At 42.5% G+C, this 21982-nt stretch overlaps 1 protein-coding gene across 1 annotated transcript; it reads left to right on the forward strand.

Moving 5' to 3' along the window:
* Positions 1-7696: 7696 nt before the first annotated feature.
* maea (macrophage erythroblast attacher, E3 ubiquitin ligase) lies at positions 7697-20003 on the forward strand. Its single transcript, XM_012856311.3, has 9 exons — positions 7697-7835; positions 10877-11059; positions 12222-12425; positions 12513-12635; positions 13258-13334; positions 13422-13530; positions 15498-15631; positions 19157-19352; positions 19445-20003. The coding sequence occupies exons 1-9, from the start codon at positions 7767-7769 to the stop codon at positions 19538-19540; spliced, it is 1191 nt and encodes a 396-aa protein (XP_012711765.1). The 5' UTR covers positions 7697-7766; the 3' UTR covers positions 19541-20003.
* The last annotated feature ends 1979 nt before the right edge of the window (positions 20004-21982 follow it).

Consider the following 21982-nt stretch of genomic DNA (forward strand, 5'->3'; position numbering starts at 1 on the left):
GCAGGCTCAGAGTTTAGGAAGTGCTGCGTTTAGGGGAGGGCAGGAGCGTAAAGGAGGCGGAGAAGGAGGTGGGGAGGAGCCAGCGTTGGCCAAAATACATCTTTTGTTTCCTGAAAGACGACAAGGAGGGAAAAAAATAGTGGAGTTATGCAAGAAGAAGGCAGAGAAAGAGGAAAAACGCGTTCTGCTGCTGCTGGTTGCCTTAAGGATCATGAACGTTAAACTGGAACAAGAACAAATCATTTTTGTTCTAGATCTTTGCTGCTGCTTTGGTTAAAACTGCATCTAAAGTTATTTAAACTCACTGAACTAACGGAGCGCTTCGTCTTGGTGTGTTCGTACCGTGGTTGATCAAATGGGCCCGGCAGGTTTGGTGGAGGGAGCATTATGGTGCGGGGCCGTTTGGCTTTATTTCTCTAACAGTTAATTAAATGTATTAATGGATGGATGGATGGATGGATGGATGGATGGATGGATGGATGGATGGATGGATGGATGGATGGATGGATGGATGGATGGTATTCAGCCTCCTTTATTCTGACACTACTAAATAAAAGCCGGCATCTTCAGGGTGAAGCTATTACTGAGTTTTTCTTAATAATAACCTAATTAGTAAGCAGAGTCCATCTCTGTGTACTTTAATCTCAGCAGAGAAACAGCGGCACGCCACACCTTTCAGATTCTGGTTAAAAATATTTGTTACTCTTCACAAAGAGGTTCTACTTTGTGTTGATTGCATAAAATCCCAGTAAAAGTTGAACAGAATACTTCTGTGAGGCAAAGTAGTTGGATATTAACAGTTATTAATAGTGATGTTTTTCAACAGTTTCTCCTGGAGATTTAAGAAAAAAATAAATCTTATCAGCTGAAGATGAGATGCAGTTCGTTAACATGTGGATCAACATAACGAACATCTTCATGTATCCAGTACGCTGCTTTTATCGAGTGAACTTTGTTCCAATTTTCCAAGAAATGAACACGTTTTGTAAATAGAAATTAGCAAAAAAATGCAATCGAAAATTAAATTTAGCAAAACTTCTAAATAAAAAGATTTTGAGAATAACTTTGGTGTTTTCTCATATTTTAATTTTTCAAAATAAAATGTAAATGTTTTTTCAAGATTTTATTTTATTTTATAGACGATTTATTTGACTGATTTTCTTTAAAAAAAAAATTCATGAAGTTCTTCTGTTCCTGATTGAGTTTGACATTTGGCATTATTTTCAACAGATCACGTTCTCTTCGCTTCTCGCTTGTTGACCAATAAGAACGTTGCTAACGTCCCTTCTGACCAATAGAAACGCGTCTTTGCTCCTCACTCCAGAGGAAAGCCCGCCCCCGGGAGTGAAGAGAACGTGATCTGGAAAACGCAATTTGAAAAGAATACAATTTGTAAAACGCAATTTGAAAAAGAGGAAATTGAGAAAATAAAATTAGAAAATACAAAAATGTAAAATTAAAAAAATGGAAACTTTTTTTGAAAAAATTTAAAATGATTTTTTTTTTTATTCTTTTTGATAAAATAAAATCTGAGAAAACGGCAAAGTTACTCTCAAAGCCTTTTTTTATTAAGAAGTTTTTCAAAGTTTAAATTTTTTTTTATTTCCATTGACATAACGTGTTTTTTGTTTGCAGCAGCGCTGGAACATCATCCCCTCCATAGCTTTGTGCATCCTGGGTCTATTTTATGCTGCTTCCTACAGTTAAGCTTCAGCTGATCTTTCTGTAAGCTGCAGAGAAGCGCTTCTCCCTGCGAGAACAACTTTGTCAAAATCTCTTACATCATGGCTTTGACCCAGAGCCAGAGCTGCGATGGAGATCCAGGCAATCAGAAGTTACTGAGGATTCATGTAGTGATGCGATCAGGATAAAATTTGATTTGGCACACTCTGCAGCCGAAGCACTGCAGCTCATCTGGACGGGTTTGGGTCAAAACGTGACAATAATTCTAATTATTTTACATCTCAGAAAAAGAGGATATCAGGAAGAAGTTCAATATTTTCCCCTCATATTAGAAAGTTCAACTCACATATATAATTCATCACATGAAATATTTCAGCCTTTATGTCTTGCATGTTTGATTATCATGGTTCAGGGTGAATTCAGAAAATAAAGTTAAATATTGGAAACTCGTGGTGTCACAACATGCAGCTAATTAACTGTAAACAGGGTCAGCGGGAGGCACCATGATGGAGGTCCAGAGGTCCAGAAGACAGACCTGGACGACACAGAAGTTCTCTGCTAAAGGAGCTGGTTGTCCACATGGTCAATAAGCGTCCACCTGGGCTGAGGAGGAACAGAACCGGACTGTTGCTCTGTGGTCCAAAGTCATCTTCTCGTTTGGAAATCAAGGTCCAGAGTCTGGAGGACGAGTGGAGCGGACCAGAACCCACGTTGTTAGGAGTTCAAAGTGACGTTTCCGCAGGCAGGGATGGTTTTGGTGAGCATGTCCTCTCTGGTTCTGGTCCACTGGGTTTTCTGAAGTCCACAGTCAACACAACCATCTACCAGGAAAGTTTAGTTCACTTAAAGCTTCCTGTTGCTGACGACCTGTATGGAGATGCTGAGGTAATTTTCCAGCAGTACCGGGTAGCAAACGCTGGTCCATTGTGGTTCTGGTAAGCCAGCAAACTGGGCTCAGCAGAACCCCACAGAGAATCTATGGAGTGTTGTCCAGAGAAAGATAACGCTAACCCACCTGGGCTTCCAGAACACCTGAGCAGAACCTCGGCCTGATCTCCCTCACGCTGCATTGATGCAAGAATTCATGCAAAAGGAGCCCAGACCCGGTTCTGACTGCGGAGAAACGAACGGACTCTGCAGAAACCGGACATTTCTGTTCCAGATATCCTTTTATTCGTCTATTCTAATTAGCTGAGGTAATGAATTTTGGGTTTAATTATCAGAACTATAAAAAATGATTAAATATTTCCCCCTATGAGTAATATATAACATAAATATTATAAAGGTCCAACTCTCTGACATGAGGGACAAATAACAATGAATTTTTTCACAACATTTGAACTTTCTGAAATGTGCGCTGATTTGAGTTTTTATTCTCTGTAACCCTTAAACAACAAAATTACAGCGAGAGGGTTTAACATATTTAGTCTCTGAGGGAATCTATTTCTGAAATATTAAATCTAAAAAGGTTTTTTTATTTTATTTTTAAGTATGAAGCCCAAACTGAACAGACTGACAGCATTATAACCTGAAATAGAACTTTTATCCGCCTTCGTATTTGAGGTAAAAAGCTCACATGTTGAATTAAACTGCAGCCATAATATATTTTTTTCTGAGATTTCTGATGTGTAATATGTTGACAGGTTTAATATTTTACTCTGATAATGTAATAAGTTTAATAGAAGGTGTCAGTTCAGGAGCAAGAAATGATTTCTGCTTCATGCCGACACAACCAGGGCGTCAGATCTGTGCTGCATCTAATCTCACTCCCAGTCCAGATGTTCCAGATGTTCCTGCTGGAGACAGAGGAGACCTGAAACATGTCCGCAGCTTCTGGCTAACTGCTGAGACGTCTCTGCATCACTCTCTGAATGGAGCAGCTCCACTGGTACCTCACAAACGTTTCCACACCCCTCAAACATTTGCACAGTTCGTCTCATTAGAGGCATAAACCTAATTAATGTTATTTGGATTTTAAGGTGAAAAGCAAAGTAGAATGGAAAACAACTGATTTTTTAAATTATTTTAAAACTTAAAATCTGAAAAAATCCCATAAGTACTCTAAGTGTGGTGTTTATCAGCGTCCAGAGTTGCAGATGTTCTGGTTCTGGCCTCAGAGGTTCTATAGAGAACATCAGAGAACAACCAGCTTCGTGAAGACCAAAGAATGGTCTCCAGGAAGTTCTGGTCCAGTTTGCAGCAGGGTCCGGTTCTACAACAACATCCCAGAGTTCTGATCATCATCTGGACCTGAAGAGAGGATGGACCACCGGCAGAACCTCACCTCCCAGCTGGACAACCACCCCAAACCTACAGCCAGAGATGTTATGGGATGCTTTAGATCATGTGTTAGAACGGCCTAGTCAAAGTCCAGACCTAAACTCAGCTGAGAATCATGTTCACAGATGTTCCCGTTCCAATCTTTTTCACAAAGAAGCAAAAATGTAGTAACAAATGATAAAAGATCTGCTTCTAATGCTGGTTCTGCAAAGTTCTGGTGCAGAGGGGATGAATACAAATCCACAACAATCTTTTTTTTTTACATCATTTATAAAAATGTGAAGGAATAATTTTCCTTCCAGCCTGATAATTATGAACTTTCTCCTGCTGCTTGGTCATAGAATCTATATCAAACACATAATGTTTCAGAGGTGTGAATACTTTAGGGTCTGCAGGGTTTGTTGAACACAGGAAGCCTCGTGTCCAACCTGGACCTGTTCTTCTGTTCCCCGTCACACTCCATCACCACCATTCCTCCGTTTTCCTCCTGTTATCGGCGCTCTCTGTAGTCGCTGCAGCGTGTCTAATGGTTCTGCTCCTTCTCAGCAGATCCGCCACGCAGAGACAAGACCAGCAGCAGCCTCCAAACCGCCGGCCTTATCACAGCCGACAGCCTGCAGCTATCGCCAACCCACACCGTGATCAGAACCGTGTCTGCTCAACGGCACAGGCAGCCACACCTAAAACCGATGTACTGTGGTGCACACTGCTGCTGCTGCTGCTGCTGCACTGATGCACAGGCAGAAGGATGCATGAGGTGCATGAATGTGCAACCTAAACACTCACAAACTCACAGAGCTGGCTGGATTTACGGAGCTGAGCTGCAGAACCGCGTGGACGGCTCTACAGATGCTGCAGAGAGTGGCGGTGTGATGTGGTGCAGGTGGAGGCGGCTCCTCCTGCAGGTGGAGGATGCAGCTGTTTGTACAGCATGAGAGGGAGGGCAGGGAGGAAGAGGAGAGGAAGAGGAAGAGGAGAGGAAGGTCTGAAACCAGAGATAACTGGAAGAGAGGAAGGCCAGAAGATGAGAAGGAGGAACAGGATTCATGAAACTCCCCGAGGCTAAACCGAGCTTTGAAACCAAACCTTTACTTTTATATAACCATATACATTACCACAGTAATGAATAAAAACATGCTTTTTATGGCTGGTCCACAAATATGTCTTAATGAGACGTCCCAGATAAAAAAAAAACAAAAACAAAAACAGTTAAATCAGAAAATCTGTCAAAATCTTAAATACTGGAAAAGGAATTTTTTTTATTTCCTGCCAACATAATTGTTTTCTTCACAAACCATGATACTGGAAGTTATGAGTATTGAGAAAATGTCTCTACCCTTCCGCTTTTAGTGATCAGTAACTAACACTATGAGGAGTGAAGACGGTGAAGGAGCTGTGGGTTTAAAAACACCTTTACAGGCTACTAATAAAAACAAAGACTTTTTAACGGGTTTTTAACGGTTTAGCATCTAAGATTAGCCTACTGACGACTCCAAAGTCTTTTACACCACAGCCACATTCACACAAACATAAATCAGAATAAAACATGAGGTAAACTGCCTTGCCCAAGGGCACCTTGACAGGTGACCAGGGAGGAGGCTAAGACTGAAACGACAACTTTCCTGAAACTAGACGGCTCTGCCGGCCCAGCTAGCATCACAAGCCTAAAACACGGAGTACGGATATTATGGAGGACGTAGATCTATAACTAATATTTTCAGTTTCTAGAACCAGGATGACAGAAATTAAAAGCCCAAAACAATAAAACTTGGAGACTGTAACACATGTAGCCTTCCTGTTATCAGCTGAAACTCTGGTTCTCTCTCAGCCTGCATGAAATGTGGTAGGAAATAGATATAGTTTCTGCCTCAAGAGTCTTTTCTTACTTAAAGGGACAGCGTGTAACTAATTATGCTTTAAATTAGCACAAATCAAGTGTTGCTTTTATAAATACATATTCTGGCAAAATCTAATGGCATCAAAAAAAAGCGTTCATAACTTAGTAGTTTATAAACACAAAGGTGTTGATGGACCTACTGGGAGGCGCCATGTTGCGTCGCCATTTCTGATTACAGGAGCCTAAAAGGGACAAACTTATCAGCCATACGTGTTTTCTCTATCTGTCTCCTATATGAAGACGTACTGTCAGTGGAGTAGAAAACAAGCAAAGAAGACCATCTATTTACCGTTTTCTGTTGAAACGGAGGACCATCCATACACTTTGCCCAGTGAGAGGGAAGAGAAAGTTACCAAGAAAAGAAAAAGAAGTTAAATCAAGATTAGAATTTAAAATTCTCCTTCTAGCGTATAATCAAGCTCCTTATTAATCAAGCTCCATCATATATCAGAGCTCTGATTACCCCGTATGTTCCTAACAGAGCACTTCGCAGACTTTGTAAACGCTAATTTAATTTTAAAGAAACAGATCTTTCTATTTTAGTCGTAATTCGATGAATTGATTGAAATGTGTTCCGGCACAAAAACTACAAGCATGTAACCCAGAAAGCAGAGCACATATTGACACAGTGAGAACAGGAAGCTGTGTTACCCCCCCTCCCATTTGGTTTGACACAGAGTTGTGTCATCAGCCCTGAAACAGGCTGCAGGCCGAGGTCTAATAACTGGAACCACCACAACAGGAAGTTCTCAGTAAGGGGCCAGAAAATCCATGACTTCCTCTTCCTCTCTGGGTCCACTTCGCTCTGAAGCCAAGTACCACACAGCAAATAACACGTTGGTTGTAAATAACCAAACATGGTTCCAGCCAATCAGCAGACAGGTTCCTGGCCTAGGGCCAATGGGGGGGCGGAGCCTGCAGGGTTGGGCCCCTGACCAACAGGAGAGGAGATGTGACCATGATCGCTGCAGGAATCAGTTCATTATAAAGCTGCCTTTGGCATCTTCTCTGGCCTGTGACGTTTCATTTAGCAGTAGATTATTTATGAATGACTGCAGAATGACTTCACTAATGTCAGGCTGTTACAGCTAAACCCAAAGTTACTGAGTTGTTGTATTATTGTATTAGGAAGCATATCCTGAGCATTGCACAATCCAGAGACAAGTTCCTGCTACGTGTTCCCATACCTGGCAAATAAAGCTGATTCTGGGAGTTATTCATTCTTGGGAACGAGGTGAGCATCTGTATTAAGACTCGTCTAAATAAAGAAGCAGTCACCTTATTGTTGAATTCAAATTTATATATATATATATATATATATATATATATATATATATATATATATATATATATATATATATATATATATGTGTGTGTGTGTGTGTATATGTATATATATATATACACACATATACACATATATATATATATATATATATATATATATATATATATATATATATATATATATCTATATATATATATATATATATATATATATATATATATATATATATATGTATAGCAATTCACTACACCTGATCTTAAGGCACTTTACAAAGTCAATTCTATGGAATCATCCAGACAGGTTGGTTAAAGGCTTTCTGAACACACCCTTATACGGAGCTAAAACAGTGACAGCTGGCAGCAACACTTAAACAGATTTGGCTTTGTAGAATGAAACATTGTAAAATTAGACAATAAAAAGTCAAACACTGTTAGGGGTTTGAATACTTTTTGAGGTCACTGGGTTCAGGAATCAGAACAAACGGAGGACTGAGGAGCGCAGACAGGCTGCGTCAGTACTGGCACCGCGTCGCCAGGTGGCGGTAGTGAGCACTGAGGCCGTTCTGAGCTGAAGGGGAAAAAACAACAAAAACAGCCACAAGAAAACCACAAAACCAAGATGGCGGTGCAGGAGACAGCAGCTCAGCTGTCCATGGCTCTTAAAGTCCAAGAATATCCCACCCTGAAGGTAAACTCAGCACAAACCGACACCCGTCCGTGCTCCGGTGTGTGTCGGCCCGCCGGGACGCCTGGCCGCGTTTAAAGGAGCCCCGTTGGTGGTTAATTAAAGAGCGCCTCGGCGAGCAGAACAGGGAGGCTAAGGTTAGCCGAGCTAGCATAGCCGCAGCAGCATCCTGCTGGATTCACAGGGAAAATGTCACAAGCTGCAACATTTTTACGGGTTCGGTGGCTACCGGGCTAGCCTGTCGGTGCGATGGGCTGATCGGGTCGGGTTATCAGTGCCGAACCCGGCCGCGGGCCCGCAGTTGTTGGATTAAATTCGGGCTTGTTTTATTTTTTTTTTTCCTTTTGACCAAACTGGACCCGTTAGGGGGAAACCTAACAGCTGCAGGGTAGTTTAATATGGAAATCCTGGAAAATCTGGGTTCGTTAATAAAATGAGAAAAGACCTCCGGTTCTGGTTCCGGCTGAACAGAACCATGTCCAGCTGATGGCACCGAGAGGCTGGAACAACATGGTCGCTCTTCCTTTCGGGAGCAGAGAGCAACGCAGACGTGATTAGCCTGCTAACGCTAGCTCTGCCCGCCGGAGCCAGACCCGTCCGCCTGAAACCAGGCAGCCTGAGGGGGGCTCGCTGGATGGGGGGGTCCGGGGAAGCGGTCCCGTGGGTCAGCGCGGAGTCATCCGGTTCCTGCCGCCTCTCCGCGCCTCCAGCGGGACGAACCGCGACCGGCTGCCGCGCACACGCACCGCCTCACTGCGGCAGCCGCAGCGGGCAGAGCCGGACCGCCGGTCCCTGCTGCGGGGGCAGCGCCTTCAGGGGAGCCGCGGCGAGTACCGGCTGGTTACCGGGAGGGGGGGGGGGGGGGGCTGCTGCAGGGAGACGATGGGCACCATTTTGGGACGGCTTGGTGCTGCAGCCTCCAGTAGAACACAATAGAAATGAACTTTATTGTCCCTCAGTGGGAGAGTCATGCACCGGCAGCAAAGTTACATGCAGATTCACACAGGGGTAAAAAATAATAATATAAAAACAAAGAAATCAGAGCCGGTACAGCGAAAAAACAGCATTTTCAGAATAAAGACACATGAAGCAGCGTAGGATGATTTAAACAAATGTACAACATGTGAATATTTATGCAAAAATAAAGAGACGAGAATGGAAATATAATATAAACCAGCAGTGAAGGATCTGTGATTAAAGCTCCTTCCTGCACCAAGGATGCAGCAGCTCCGTGCATCATGGGTGCATTTTATCTCCTTTTTTATGTAGCAATAGTTTAAAAAAAAAAACACTAAATGTTAGCTGCTGTGGGAGAAGATGCGGTGAGGCGGAGGCAAGGAAGGAAAAAGCTGGGTCCCTCCTGCTGTCACAGATCCAGGAAAGTTTTTACATCCCAGCAGCAAGAAGCAGTTGAGCGTTTATCAGGTGTTTATGGTATATTCTAAGCAGCATATTTAATTACCACTCAGTTGATGTGGTTCCCTGATTTGCTCCCAGCCTCACCTCCAGCCCTGTGGTTGCCAGATCTGTTAAAGTCCCAGGCCTCCACGGAGCTTCACACCTCTGCCCTGGTCTCAGTAACAATCTGCCCTCCTGTGATTGTCTGACAAAGAGACGTCTAAGTTTACGGACCTTTACAGCCATGTGGTCCATTTCTGAACTCCCAGTTAAACTAGACTTGCTGAAATCCCACTTATTTAGTTCTGTAAGAAAAGACATTTTGTTCAGGATCAGGACCCAGAGTTCCTTGGTCGGCCCCCGGGAACCTGGCAGGATTCATGCTTCATTCTTGATCCTGAGTAGAAGAGGCTAATTTCTGGCCTTTACATCTGTATCAACTCTGCTGTTGAGGCCCCGGGGCCCAAACCCAGAGATTTTTGGGATCCCGCTGCCTGATGATCGTTAACAACAGGCCTGGGGATCCCTCTGATCTCATATTGAATCTTTTACGTCTCTGCCTGACTGTGACGTGTTTATTTACCCGTGTGTGTGTATGTCATTATTCTTTGTGAGAATTGTTCTCTATTGGCTGGGAGGGAAAATACGCTGACGTTGTATTTCCGTGTCATGGCCTGTGGAATTGCTTCCTGTAAAGAAGGTAAATTAAAATAATTGCTGTATATAAGATTATGGCATATATCTATACGCTTTATTAGGTTTTCTCTTCAGGTTATGGTTGTTCTTTAAAGTTTGTCGTGTCGTTGCTGACGGTTGATAAAGTTTAAGAATCTCGCCCCGGGCCATGCGGCAGCTTTATGTTGGCCCAGTCAGACGTTCTGTTGCTGGATGACGGTCTGATGAAGAGGAGGATCACGGTTCTTCTTCGTTTTATGAAGAACCGTTCTATGCGCGGTCCTCTCCAGAACAACGATGCTGCGCTCGCATCATCATTTCCTGATTCTTGCTGCCCAGTTTTCCTGAGGCTTCTCTGTCTTTTACGTTCTGTTTCTACTTGTGTCGGTTCTGACGGCGCAGGACTTCATCTTCTCATAACATCCATGTCCAAAAATACCAAATAAGAAATAGTTTGAATGCCATTAAAAAGAAAAAAACAGTTTCTCGTGTCGTGTGTTTCTGTCTCTGTGGGCATAATTGATTAATTAGCAGATCGTCTAACGAGCGGTAGGTGTGTTATGAGCCTGATTACGCAATACCACCATCATCATTCAGTTACAGTTGATGCAGCTCATGCAGCAGTGAAGCTGTCATTACAAAGCGTTAGTTTACCAGATGTTGGTGTGTGACGTGGATTCTGTGATGTCACAGCGGCGTTTCTTGTCTCTCCGGTTAGAAGCAGCTGTTGATGTCGCTGCATCCAAAAACCTTCAGTGTTTTCCAGACAGACCGTTATCAGTTTCTCTTATAGTGTGCAGCTTTGTGGGGTTGTTTTGGGTTTTATCTGCCGGGTTTCGGGTCATGCTGCTGATCGGCTCGTTTTAAAATAGAAGAACCGGTTAAACTTTCTACTTTAAGCGTGATAACTGCTGCCACAGACGGACTCTCCACGGCGCCGCCCTCAGCATCCTGTAACGCTGTGTCTGCAGGTGCCGTACGAGACTCTGAACAAACGCTTCAGGGCGGCTCAGAAGAACATCGACCGGGAGACGAGCCACGTCACCATGGTGGTGGCCGAGCTGGAGAAGACGCTCAGCAGCTTCCCCGTGGTCGACTCGGTGGTGTCGCTGCTGGATGGCGTGGTGGAGAAGCTCAGCGCCCTGAAGAGGAAGGTGAGCTGCTCCGCCTCCATGGTTACTTCCTGTAAACCTCAAACTCTGCTGGTAAAATCTGGGATGAGCCGATACGATCCAGCTTGATTTGGTTTGACTCCAATGTCGATATTTATTACTTTCAAATCAACAAAACCAGCCAAATATTACATTTATGTTCAATTTATTGAACACTGATATATTAACAAGAACATAAAGTTAATTTGGTTCATTGCATTTATCACAGAAACGTCTGATATATCGATATTAAATAATTTTTCAAAACATCGATATTAATCTTTGTCGATTTTTGTGCCTATAAAATCCTCTTTTATTAGATAAAGATATTTAGAGTTAACACAAGTTAGTCATGGCAACCATGCTGGGAGGTTTTAATGTAGTTTTATTCCTGTTTTAAGGCTCAGATTTTTTTTAGTTTGGGTTTTAATGCTAATAGATCCCAAATAATCTGCATGTGAATTAAAAGCCGTTGTTAATTCTTACCTTCCTGCGTGGCTCTCCGTCCATCGGGTGGTAAAAAGTCCAGGAAGTAGCCCAGACGTTCCCAGTGGTAGATCCTGAGGCGTTCCCAGTTGCTGGTTTCACTGCTTGTTTTTGCTTTAGATAATTTTTCTTTCTGTGTTTAAAACCAGAGGCAAGATTCTTAAACAATTTTGAAGCCAAAGATTTTAATTATTATTCTGAGGAGTTTGGAGAAGTGGATGTTTGGAAGGGTTTAGGTCTGTGACTGTAACTGGTTCCCTTTGAACTGCGGAGCATCAAGGTTTTAGTGTAACGCTAAAATAAAAAGGCGTCTGGTCAGAGCTGCTTTTATTCTCCTTTATTCTAGTTTGTATTTCATGCTCCATGGCTCAGTGGTGCCTGCTGCAAAGTGCTGAACAAATAAAATTTGATGAAATGAATTCGGTGCTGGTCACAAGCTGGGATGTCAAGTTTTAATAAAAGAAGAAAATTGGTAGTAAAGAAAAGCGCTTTAATGTGCTTAAAGGCAAACTAAGGTGTCATCAATTGATGCTGGAGAGAAATAAGTTAGAAACCTGATCTTCTGATTGTCTTCAGATCATCGTTTCTACAGATTTATGGATGAAAACATGAAACTTGCGTCTGCTCTTCCTCTTGTTAACGGTCATTTCACCCTCAGCGTCTCGTTTGTTTCCTGAAGGCTGCGGAGTCGATTCAGGCCGAGGACGAGAGCGCCAAGCTTTGCAAGCGTCGCATCGAGCACCTGAAGGAGCACAGCAGCGACCAGCCCGGCTCTGTCAACCTGTGGAAGAAGAAGCGCATGGACCGCATGATGGTGGAGCATCTGCTGCGCTGCGGCTACTACAACACGGCCGTCAAACTGGCCAGACAGAGCGGCATAGAGGTGCGTCTGCTTCCTGCGGCGCGCCGCGGTCCTGCTGCTGCTGGAGGCCAGATTCAGATGTTTGAAGGGATCTTCTCTCTTTGTCAGGACCTGGTGAACATCGAGATGTTCCTCACAGCAAAGGAGGTGGAGGAGTCTTTGGAGAGGCAGGAGACGGCCACTTGCTTAGCCTGGTGCCACGACAACAAGTCCCGCCTCCGCAAGATGAAGGTACCCATCATGCACCGGGCTCCCCGTCCTCTCAGGCCTTTATTTTTACATCTAGTAGAAGCTTCTCTAGATATAAAAAGAGAGATAAATGCACATAAAAACAAGCTGCTGCAGCGACATCCAGGTCTCTAAGCAGGGAACGGATGGTTTAATCATCAAACTTCTGCTTTTCCTTTAAGACTTCTACAGATTCATCCATCTTTAGAGTTTAGAGTCGTGTTACAGCTGCGGTTTTCTTGTCAAACATGGATGGACATAAACACCACAGTGATTTATCTGAATCTTCTGTTCAGGATCTGCTGATTAAAACGAATGTTTGTGGAACAAGAACCGGGTTTGAGTTTCCCTACAGAACCTCCAGATGTTCTGTAGATGTCAACAGGCTTCTGGTCTCATTCTGAGATGCGGTTCTGAACATGCAGAGGCCCAGACAGAAAATGAGCAAATAGCCCAGAGGATCCATTTTCCTGCTACTGCAGCTTTAAGGTGCTGCTGCCAGGACAGCAGTGGGCTGAGCGACCAGCTGCCTGATATAATCTCTTCCTCTCTGTGTGATTTTTGTTCTTTTACAGCTTTGTGAACTGTTCCCAGGTCAGAGTTGATTTGTCTCTTCTGTTTGCAGAGCTGCCTGGAGTTCAGTCTGAGAATCCAGGAGTTTATCGAGCTCATCAGGCAAAACAAGCGCATGGATGCAGTGCGGTACTTCACACAGACCACGACGCCATGGACAGAGTTTCCATTTTTAAACGCTCTGTCGTTGACTTTGTTGCTCTCTATTTATACCAGACATGCCAGGAAACACTTCAGCCAAGCTGAGGGAGGACAGCTGGATGAGGTGCGGCAGGTGATGGGCATGCTGGCCTTCCCTTCAGATACGCACATCTCCCCATATAAGGTAACAGCCGCTGGTCGTTACCATCTGTTACACACAAGCCGTTTTTATGAGGGTTAAAAATGTGAAACGCCGTGTAGGAGGAGGACGTCACAGCGGCTTCCAGCCTCTAGAGGGCGCCAGTTGCCTTTTAACGACGCTGGATGCTTTTCTGCTGCCTTTTAACGACCACAGACTACATTAGTGGAATGAAACCTGGATATATATATATATATATATATATATATATATATATATATATATATATATATATATATATATATATATATATATATAATCAAGTCTTTACAAAAGCTGGTTTTAGGGCTTTTGTAAATACTTGATCTACAGTCCAGGAAACCACAACATCTGCAGAATTATTATACGTTAAATTGATGAAAAACCTCCAGCCAGATTGTAAAAAAGGCTTTTTAGTGGTCTATCTTTAGTGTAGAAAGATTTCAATGGCGTTGTTGTGTTTTTGGCTGTAGTTTTAACCTCAGAACTCATATAAGGTGGTTTAAGAGGTGGTCAGTCAATTTATACACCCATCTTATCCTTACACACATCCCATTTTTGGTGTTATTATAAATTAAGGAGATCAACAGTAAAAGTAATGCCTCAGATCACATGATTTACATGTATATAATTATTTATTGCACAGTTTTGGTTCTGGGCCAGTTGACCTTTGGTTTATAACAGATTATCTCCCCCTGGTCAAACCAATGGTAATAAAGGAGCTGTTGTAGGTAGGTGTTATTTTCTTATGGCAGTCTGAGTGGAATACAGGAAATCACAAATTAATTTATTTCAGTAGCCTTTTATAACAGAGGAGAGGAAAGGGAGAGAGCAATATAACATCCTCTGAGTCTGCTTCTACACCTGCAAACAGATAAAAGAACAGCTGATAAAAGAACAGCAGAACCAGCCGATAAAGCATAGTAAAAGAATCTTACTAAAACGACACGTTGCTCCTGTGGACTAAAAGCCTTCCTGAATAAAAACAAGATTTAAAAAGGCCCGGGTCAGAGATGGAGCTGGTTCCAGAACTACTGCTGTGCAGAAACTCCGTAAATCAGATCAGATCTTTAAAAAACAATCCATAAAAGTTTAAATCTGTTCTGAAACGGACGGGCGGCCAGTGGAGGGAGGACATAATGGAGGTGATGTACTTCTGGGTTTTGGACCAATGAGAAACGCGTTGAGGGACGACTGAGATATACGTCAGAAATCAGCACTAAAGGATCATTCCTCATTAAAAACTCTAAGCTGTGCTTCAGACGGTAACTTCAGCCTCGCTGTCTGTGTGTCGGCACCATGAATGTAGACAGAAACGTAAACTACTGCAGCACTTTTTTCCACATCCAACACCTGCTTGTTGTCCCGGTCTAGTCGAGGGTTTGCAGAGGCTCTAGAGTCTAGACATGTGTCAAACTCAAGGCCCGCGGGCCGAATCCGTCCCGTCAACGCAAAATTATCCAGCTATCGAGAGCAGAAAGGGCATACCGTGTCATAAAGTAGAGGCATAAATCCTTTTAAAGTTTATAAAGTGGCTAAAACTGAGCCTCCTTTAGTGAATGTTGATTTTTAATAACTGTGTAGTAACAGCATCCTGCCACTAGATGTCAGTTTTCCCACAACACATTAAAACAACCCAGAAATGTCCAGAAAGAGAAGAAGTGATGCAGAATGATGAGTTTAAAGTGTAACTCACCACAATATCAACTTAATTTGAAAGTTTTATTAAACTGGGCGTAATGTGCTACTTTTGTTGCTGTGATTATTTTTATGTATATATATTTCTATGTGAACTGAAATTACATCAAAAGCATTATCTATAAAGACGCAACCGGCCCTTTAATGACTTCATGATGGCAAAGTGGCCCCTATAGACTCTCAGGGAGTTTTCATTGGCAGTCACTTATATTCATACAGCTCAGAGTAAAATGAAAACTTGTGACCTTTCTCTCTGTGCTCTCTGTTCCCTTCAGGATCTCTTGGATCCAGCCCGCTGGAAGATGCTGATCCAGCAGTTCCGGTACGATAACTACAGACTCCACCAGCTGGGAAACAACTCTGTCTTCACCATCACCCTGCAGGCTGGCCTGTCAGCCATCAAGACGCCGTATCCTTAATTCACATTAATCTCAGGGTTCCTACAAACTTCCACACTTTTCCAGACTCAAATTCCTAGATTTGTATGTTCAACACAAGCTGGGGTCCAGTTCTCTAACTAAGAGTCATTTCACAGCTTTGTTGTAATCTGGACCAACACAGAAGTTCAGTTTTTATTTAATCAGATTTAACCCCTACAGACACAAACTGAGATGATCGAATTGATTAAATCAAGTAAACAGACCCAAAAAAATTTATTATTGGTACCAAACTATGAAGAACTAAAAGTGAGAAAAATCAATGAATTATAGAGATAGGTAAAATAAATAACATTAAAACACTAAACACTAAAAATTCAAACAAGACAGTAAACATAAATAATTTAGTATAGTGAAATCATAGGACAATACTTAACGTGATTTCTTAATAATTTGAACTGCAATAAAATAATAAATCATTATAAATATTATATAACAAGTTGTTGGAAATGAAATTATATAATTAACAGTAATAGGTCATAAAAACTATAAACATGAACAGAATGGTTTTTACAGACTTCTAATTTGCCCGCTGCTTCCAGGCAGGGTCCGAAATTAACACTCGCCAGTCGCCAAATGCGAGTAAATTTCCCGTTTGGCGAGTGAATTTCAGAGGGCTAGCTGCCACATGGCGAGTAAATGTTTGTACCAAATAAAATAAAAATAACATAAAAATAACGAAACCCATATGATCCGTTCACAGCTCTGTCCATCCAGAGCTCAGTCTAGACCCGCCTTCTGCGGTGCTGGTTCAGCTTCTTTCACATTCAGAACCAGTCATGGCTGAACGCTGGATCAGAAAACAGATCTGCTAACCAGATACAGTCTAAAACGCCTATTAGTCTGTTTATAAGTTTCGTTCTTGTTTGTTCTGTTTTTTTTTTTTTTTAACTACCTGCGCTGCGGTTCTGTGCTTCACCGCTCTTACTGCGCCTCCCCCGCCCCCTCTCGAAGCAAGGTGCTTTTATCAGCGGCCAGCCTTCAAAACGTGAATCGCTACGTTTAATGTCCTTCCACTCGTACCAAAATGTCCCAATTAAAGTCAGTAGGAGAGTCGGTAACTGTTTTCATGCTCTTTTGTTTTTAACGACACAGAACCAGCGGTGCTTCAGTGGGCGTGGTGCGTTGCGTTTGAATTCAGGTGCGCAAAATTACGTTGCATGTAACCTGTAACATCGGGGGCGCAGCGCACGAGGGTAAAATCCAGCAGCGAGATCAGCGTAAAGACGCAGCGTGAACCCTGAGTGCTTTAAGTGTTGCAGCTGAGGGGGAAATTTTGAACCATACACAGGGGCGGCTCTGGACAGGGGCCAACAGGGGCCTGTGCCCCTGTAGAACTGTTCCTGGCCCCTGTTATGGCCCCTGTACTAAAAACATGATGTTAAATTTCTTAGGATGATAAATGCTGACAAAGATAACGTGACTGACTGGTCATTTGGATCAGTTGCATTTTTTTCGTTTATGGTTTTACCCAATAATAAAATAACAAAATAATTAAAAAATAGATATAAAAAAATAACAATAATTAAAATCAAGCTGTTTCACGTTAAGCTCCCGCTGTATTGAGAAAAGATCAGGGGTCTGCAACCTGCAGTTCCAGAGCCACAATTGGCTCTTTGGCTTACTTAATATTTTAAACAATGAAATGTTGACCTGTTAAGTTCCCCCCCCCCCCCCCCCCCCAAATCTTTTGTTCTGTGCCCCTGTGAAAAAACACTGCACCACCCTGACCCACCCTGCTACATTTGGTCTAGAACCCCCACTGACCGTACTGACTTGATGAAACTCTGCCTCATTCACAAATAAGGCCAACATGGATAGAATAATGATAATCTGTAGTGTTTTTTATCGCCTGGATGTGAATCTGATAATTCATATTGTGTCTTTTATAATCAACTACAATATATATATATATATATATATATATATATATATATATATATATATATATATATATATATATATATATATATATTTTTTTTTTTTTTTTTTTAATTCAGGAAACAAAGATTTCTCTTCCAGGTTCCAGTCAGCCACGCCCCCAACCACGCCCCCCACAATTAACATAATTTCACTCTTAATTTTTATAAAAGTTGAGGTCTGGTCAAAATTAATATTTTGGCCGGTAAAAAATATGCCTGGCCGGTTGATTTTTACATCTACCGGCCAACTTGGCCGGTGAATAACAAAGTTAATTTCGGACACTGCTTCCAGGTCTTCAGCGAGGCTCTTCCACAGCTGAGGGACGCCTCTCCGCTTGTTTTAGATCTCTTTCTTGGTACCGACAGAACAACCTTTCAAAAAGACCCGAGCAGCATTGAGATGCGATAGGAGTGAAGAATGTGATCCATAGGGTGGGCCAAGACCATTAAGAGATTTAAATACCAGTTAGAGAAACAAAACAGCCCTGAAATGGACCGGTAGCCATTGTTGGTCCCGCCTTCTGTTCCTGAGTTCTGAAGTAGCCGTAATGGAGCTGAAGTTCTGTTGGGATGACCTGAAAGAACTTCAGTTTTCTGAAAAGCCTCAACTAAGGTCTCTGCATTGGACAGTTCCACTCTGACCAATTTCCTCAGATGATAAAAATATTTTTTTAGTGTAGTTTGTGAAATTTAAGTTTGAATCAATCATGATTCATGACTCTGAGGTTTCTGACCTGATCTGAAGGATTCATTGCCGGTGTTTGAAGCTACGATGTTACTTTCTCTCCAGATGTCTGTAACGATAACTAAAACTTCAGTTTTTGTCCTGATTTAGCTAAAGGACAATCTACGGCGTATTATATAAAATACAGTTAAAAACTGGACCAATGGGTCTGCGGTCATCAGGAGACAGCGTACAGAGTTAGTAGCTCTCTGATGACGCCGCAGCACCATCTGAGGATTAAAGGGAGCTGGACCTAAGTAGCCCTGAAACGGTCGGGAAAAGGAAATGGTTTTAGGAACATCAAAAGAATGTAATGCATTTTAGGAAGGATGTGAGCTTTGGATCTAAAAGACGCGTTTTCAGTTTTAATAGAGAAATAGTTTTGCTTCACATTTGAGCATCAAGACAAAACTCTCCAGTGTTTTCCTCTCCAGCCAACAATGACTCTGAGGTTTTAAGCTATGTTGACATTGAGAAATAAATTGGATTAAATATTTTCTGTTTTTTTTGTAGTGGGCTGCCAGTTTTTCACACAGACCGTCCGTTCTGGTCTGCCAGGAAGGAAGAATTAAACAAACCCAAGTAAACAAATTTGACCAGAATAGAAATGTCCTTTATTGGCTCTCAGCGGGGAAACTCAGGTTTACCTGCAGGAAAGTGGCACATGCAGATTCAGACAGAGGCTAAAATAATGTAAGAACAAATAATTAAAAATAAAAATGTGCAACTGAGTAGGCTGAGTTAAAGAAATGTACAAAACATGCATTTCTATTATGCATAAAAACACACCAAACCTTCAGCTTCACAGTGAGTTTCTTATTCTCATGGTAATCCTTAACTCATCATTTCAGTCAATGCTACAAGGAGGATGGCACCTCCAAAAACCCCGACTGCCCTGTTTGCAGTAAATCTCTCAATAAGCTGGCCCAGCCGCTACCCATGGCCCACTGTGCCAACTCCAGACTAGTCTGTAAGATCTCCGGGGAGGTCATGAACGAGAACAACCCTCCCATGATGCTGCCTAACGGATACGTCTACGGCTACAACGTGAGTCCCTCTCCATGACGGAGGCATGTTTTAAAATGTGGATTCTGGACTTAGTGATGGAAACTCTGTGCTCTGCTTGTTTTGTCTGCCAGTCCCTGCTGTCCATTCGCCAAGACGACAAGGTGGTTTGTCCCAGAACCAAAGAGGTCTTCAGCTTCTCTCAGGCAGAGAAGGTCTACATCATGTGATCAGATGGAGCTTCTCAGCGCTGACCAGATCGAGTTCTGGCTCTGTCCTGCACCGTCGGTGACCGGGCCCACTCAGAACCACCAGTGGAGCTGTGACCCAGTGCCCTACATCGCCCCCACCCCCCACCCCATTCCAATAGATAATCAAGTCCTCCCAACTTTATCTCACAGAAACTGGGCTCTTCCTCTTTCAGACTGTTTAGATGTGACTAGGAGTTGTTTGACCTGATCCATTCAAGCACATGGACTATCGACATTTTCATTATCTTAAAGGCCTTTACTCTGAACCTTAGAGTCTAGAGGAAAGGACTGAGTGAAAACTGTTAGTTAGATGTTTGATTTTACTACAACAAATAAAAAGAACTTGTAAAGGATCACTTGGAGGTCTTTCCTTTTACAAATGAGTAATCTTTAACTTGAGCTCGAAGAACACCCGGGTTTGGTCGCTTTTTTTTTTTTTTTTTCTGGAAAAACAAACATGGCGGCTGCATCTGTTCCCGCGGTCCATGCTGGTAAAAATCCGTTGGTCTCTAGCCGTGCTTCCTGTTTTCTGATAGTTGGGGAACCTGTTTTAACCTGCAGCAGAATCCATTACAGATGCAAACGTCAGTAATAATGTTGGAGTAACTCCAGAGTTTTGAGGCGAGGCAACGACCGTGTCTGCATGCAGCTGGTTGTACTAAATGAATGTTGGGTAGTTTCTGGGTTCATGCAAGACGACCATCTCTCTTTTTGCAAAAGAATCAACTTCTTTTTTCAACTGAGATTTTGCTTTTCTTCCAGCTAGCTGAATGTTTGTTGGTTCACAGTTAGGCTCATTAGGTTACATTTTTTTTTTTAAATCTTTTCTATTCTTTAACTGTATGTTGAATCTGCTCGTAGCACCAATAATAGAGGGGTTTGTAGCATTACAGTACAGCAGCTTCGTCAGCAGGCGTTTAATGGTGGCACCGATTAGCCTGCAACAGAACTGCTGACTCAGCACGGCTGCCTTTCTTTTCAGAGTCGGAGGGAACAACCTCAAGTCACTCATTCTTGTCCTGTGTGGCTGAAATACGTTCTGGTACTGATGTTTAACCATTGTTCAAATGTAAAATGACCCAGAAAAGGCAGATTTGATGCAGGTTTTATTTGGTTCTTTCAATCAGACCACATAAAGTCATCCCATTTGTGTCAGTCGGTGATCTGGAAGTGTATTTGTGAAAGCGCAAGCTGTCGTGTGTTTGTGTTGGTAGCATAGAAATGGGGACTGTTTCATGAGCCAAATGCCTCATAAAGATCTCAATGAAACTTTGATTTCAGTGTTTTGTTTATTTGTAGCATCGGCTCGTCTCACACGCCTTAAAATCTCTGTTACCATAAACTGTGATGGGATCAACGAGTCGCTGGAGCTCTGTTGACATGGAAATCCATCCCACAGCTCTGTCCTTACCCATGAAACTCAATTAACATGTGTTTGGAGCGGTTTCACCACCAGACAAACTGGAACCCAGGTGATAATGTTGGAATTCACAGGGCAAAATAAAATAAATCACCTTTAAAACATTTAGCTTTTATTTTTAGGATTTACAAAATATCAACAACCTTAACACTTTTTCACATTTTATCACCAGATTTTATGATAGACCAACAGAGAGCAGTGTATTAATGTAGAAGAAAAATCAGTTTTTAAACGTTTTTATATTGAATTCTGTAACATGTGTCAGCCATATGTGTTCAGTTCCCTTTTACTGCTGGACCCCGAAACAAAACCCAATGTGAGCATTTGCTTATATTATTTATCAGAGTAGAAATGCAACTGGTTTATGATGAAGGCCTCAGAAATTCTTTAGAGAACATCCAGCAGCATGGAGACCAGGGAACCCAGCAGACGGGTCAGGGAGAAAGTTCTGGTCCAGTTTACAGCAGGATCAGGTTCTACAACAACACCTCAGAGTTCTGATCATCATGTGGACCTGGAGAGAGGATGGACCACCTGCAGACCTACCAGGACATGGACGTCCACCTGGACTGACAGGCTGGACCAGGAGAGCATTGATCAGAGAAGCAGGAGGACCATGGTGGCTCTGGAGGAGCTGCAGAGACCAGCAGCTTGGTTGGGAGGATGTATTGACAGGACCACTATATATATATATATATATATATACTAAATCTGTTTACAAGAGTGTTGAGAAAGTAAGTTATTGTCGAAAGAAAGTCACAGGAACTCGTGTTTTCTGGTTGCCATCCGCCACATAGGAGGCAGCAAGCACTTGTGCTCTGGTCAGATAAGACCATAACTTTCTGGCCTGCGTGTTGAATGGTTTGTACAGCACAGTGAAAAACTAGCATTGCTCATCACACTGGAGAAACACGGTTGTGGCAGTGTCATGCTGTGGGGATGCTTTTCGTCAATAATAGTGAAGCTGTTCAGAGTTGATCAGGTTGCTCTCCGAAGCAGTC

The sequence above is a fragment of the Fundulus heteroclitus genome, chromosome 23 (genome assembly GCF_011125445.2).
Source record: "Fundulus heteroclitus isolate FHET01 chromosome 23, MU-UCD_Fhet_4.1, whole genome shotgun sequence".
In the NCBI taxonomy this organism is placed as follows: domain Eukaryota; kingdom Metazoa; phylum Chordata; class Actinopteri; order Cyprinodontiformes; family Fundulidae; genus Fundulus; species Fundulus heteroclitus.

What these genes read in the sequence shown, in the direction of transcription:
- maea (XM_012856311.3), top strand. Translation starts at nt 7,767, where the DNA reads ATGGCGGTGCAGGAGACAGCAGCTCAGCTGTCCATGGCTCTTAAAGTC. An exon ending in CGCACATCTCCCCATATAAG is followed by an intron (nt 13,531 to 15,497) that starts GTAACAGCCGCT and finishes TGTTCCCTTCAG; the next exon opens with GATCTCTTGGATCCAGCCCG. An exon ending in CTGTCAGCCATCAAGACGCC is followed by an intron (nt 15,632 to 19,156) that starts GTATCCTTAATT and finishes TCATCATTTCAG; the next exon opens with TCAATGCTACAAGGAGGATG.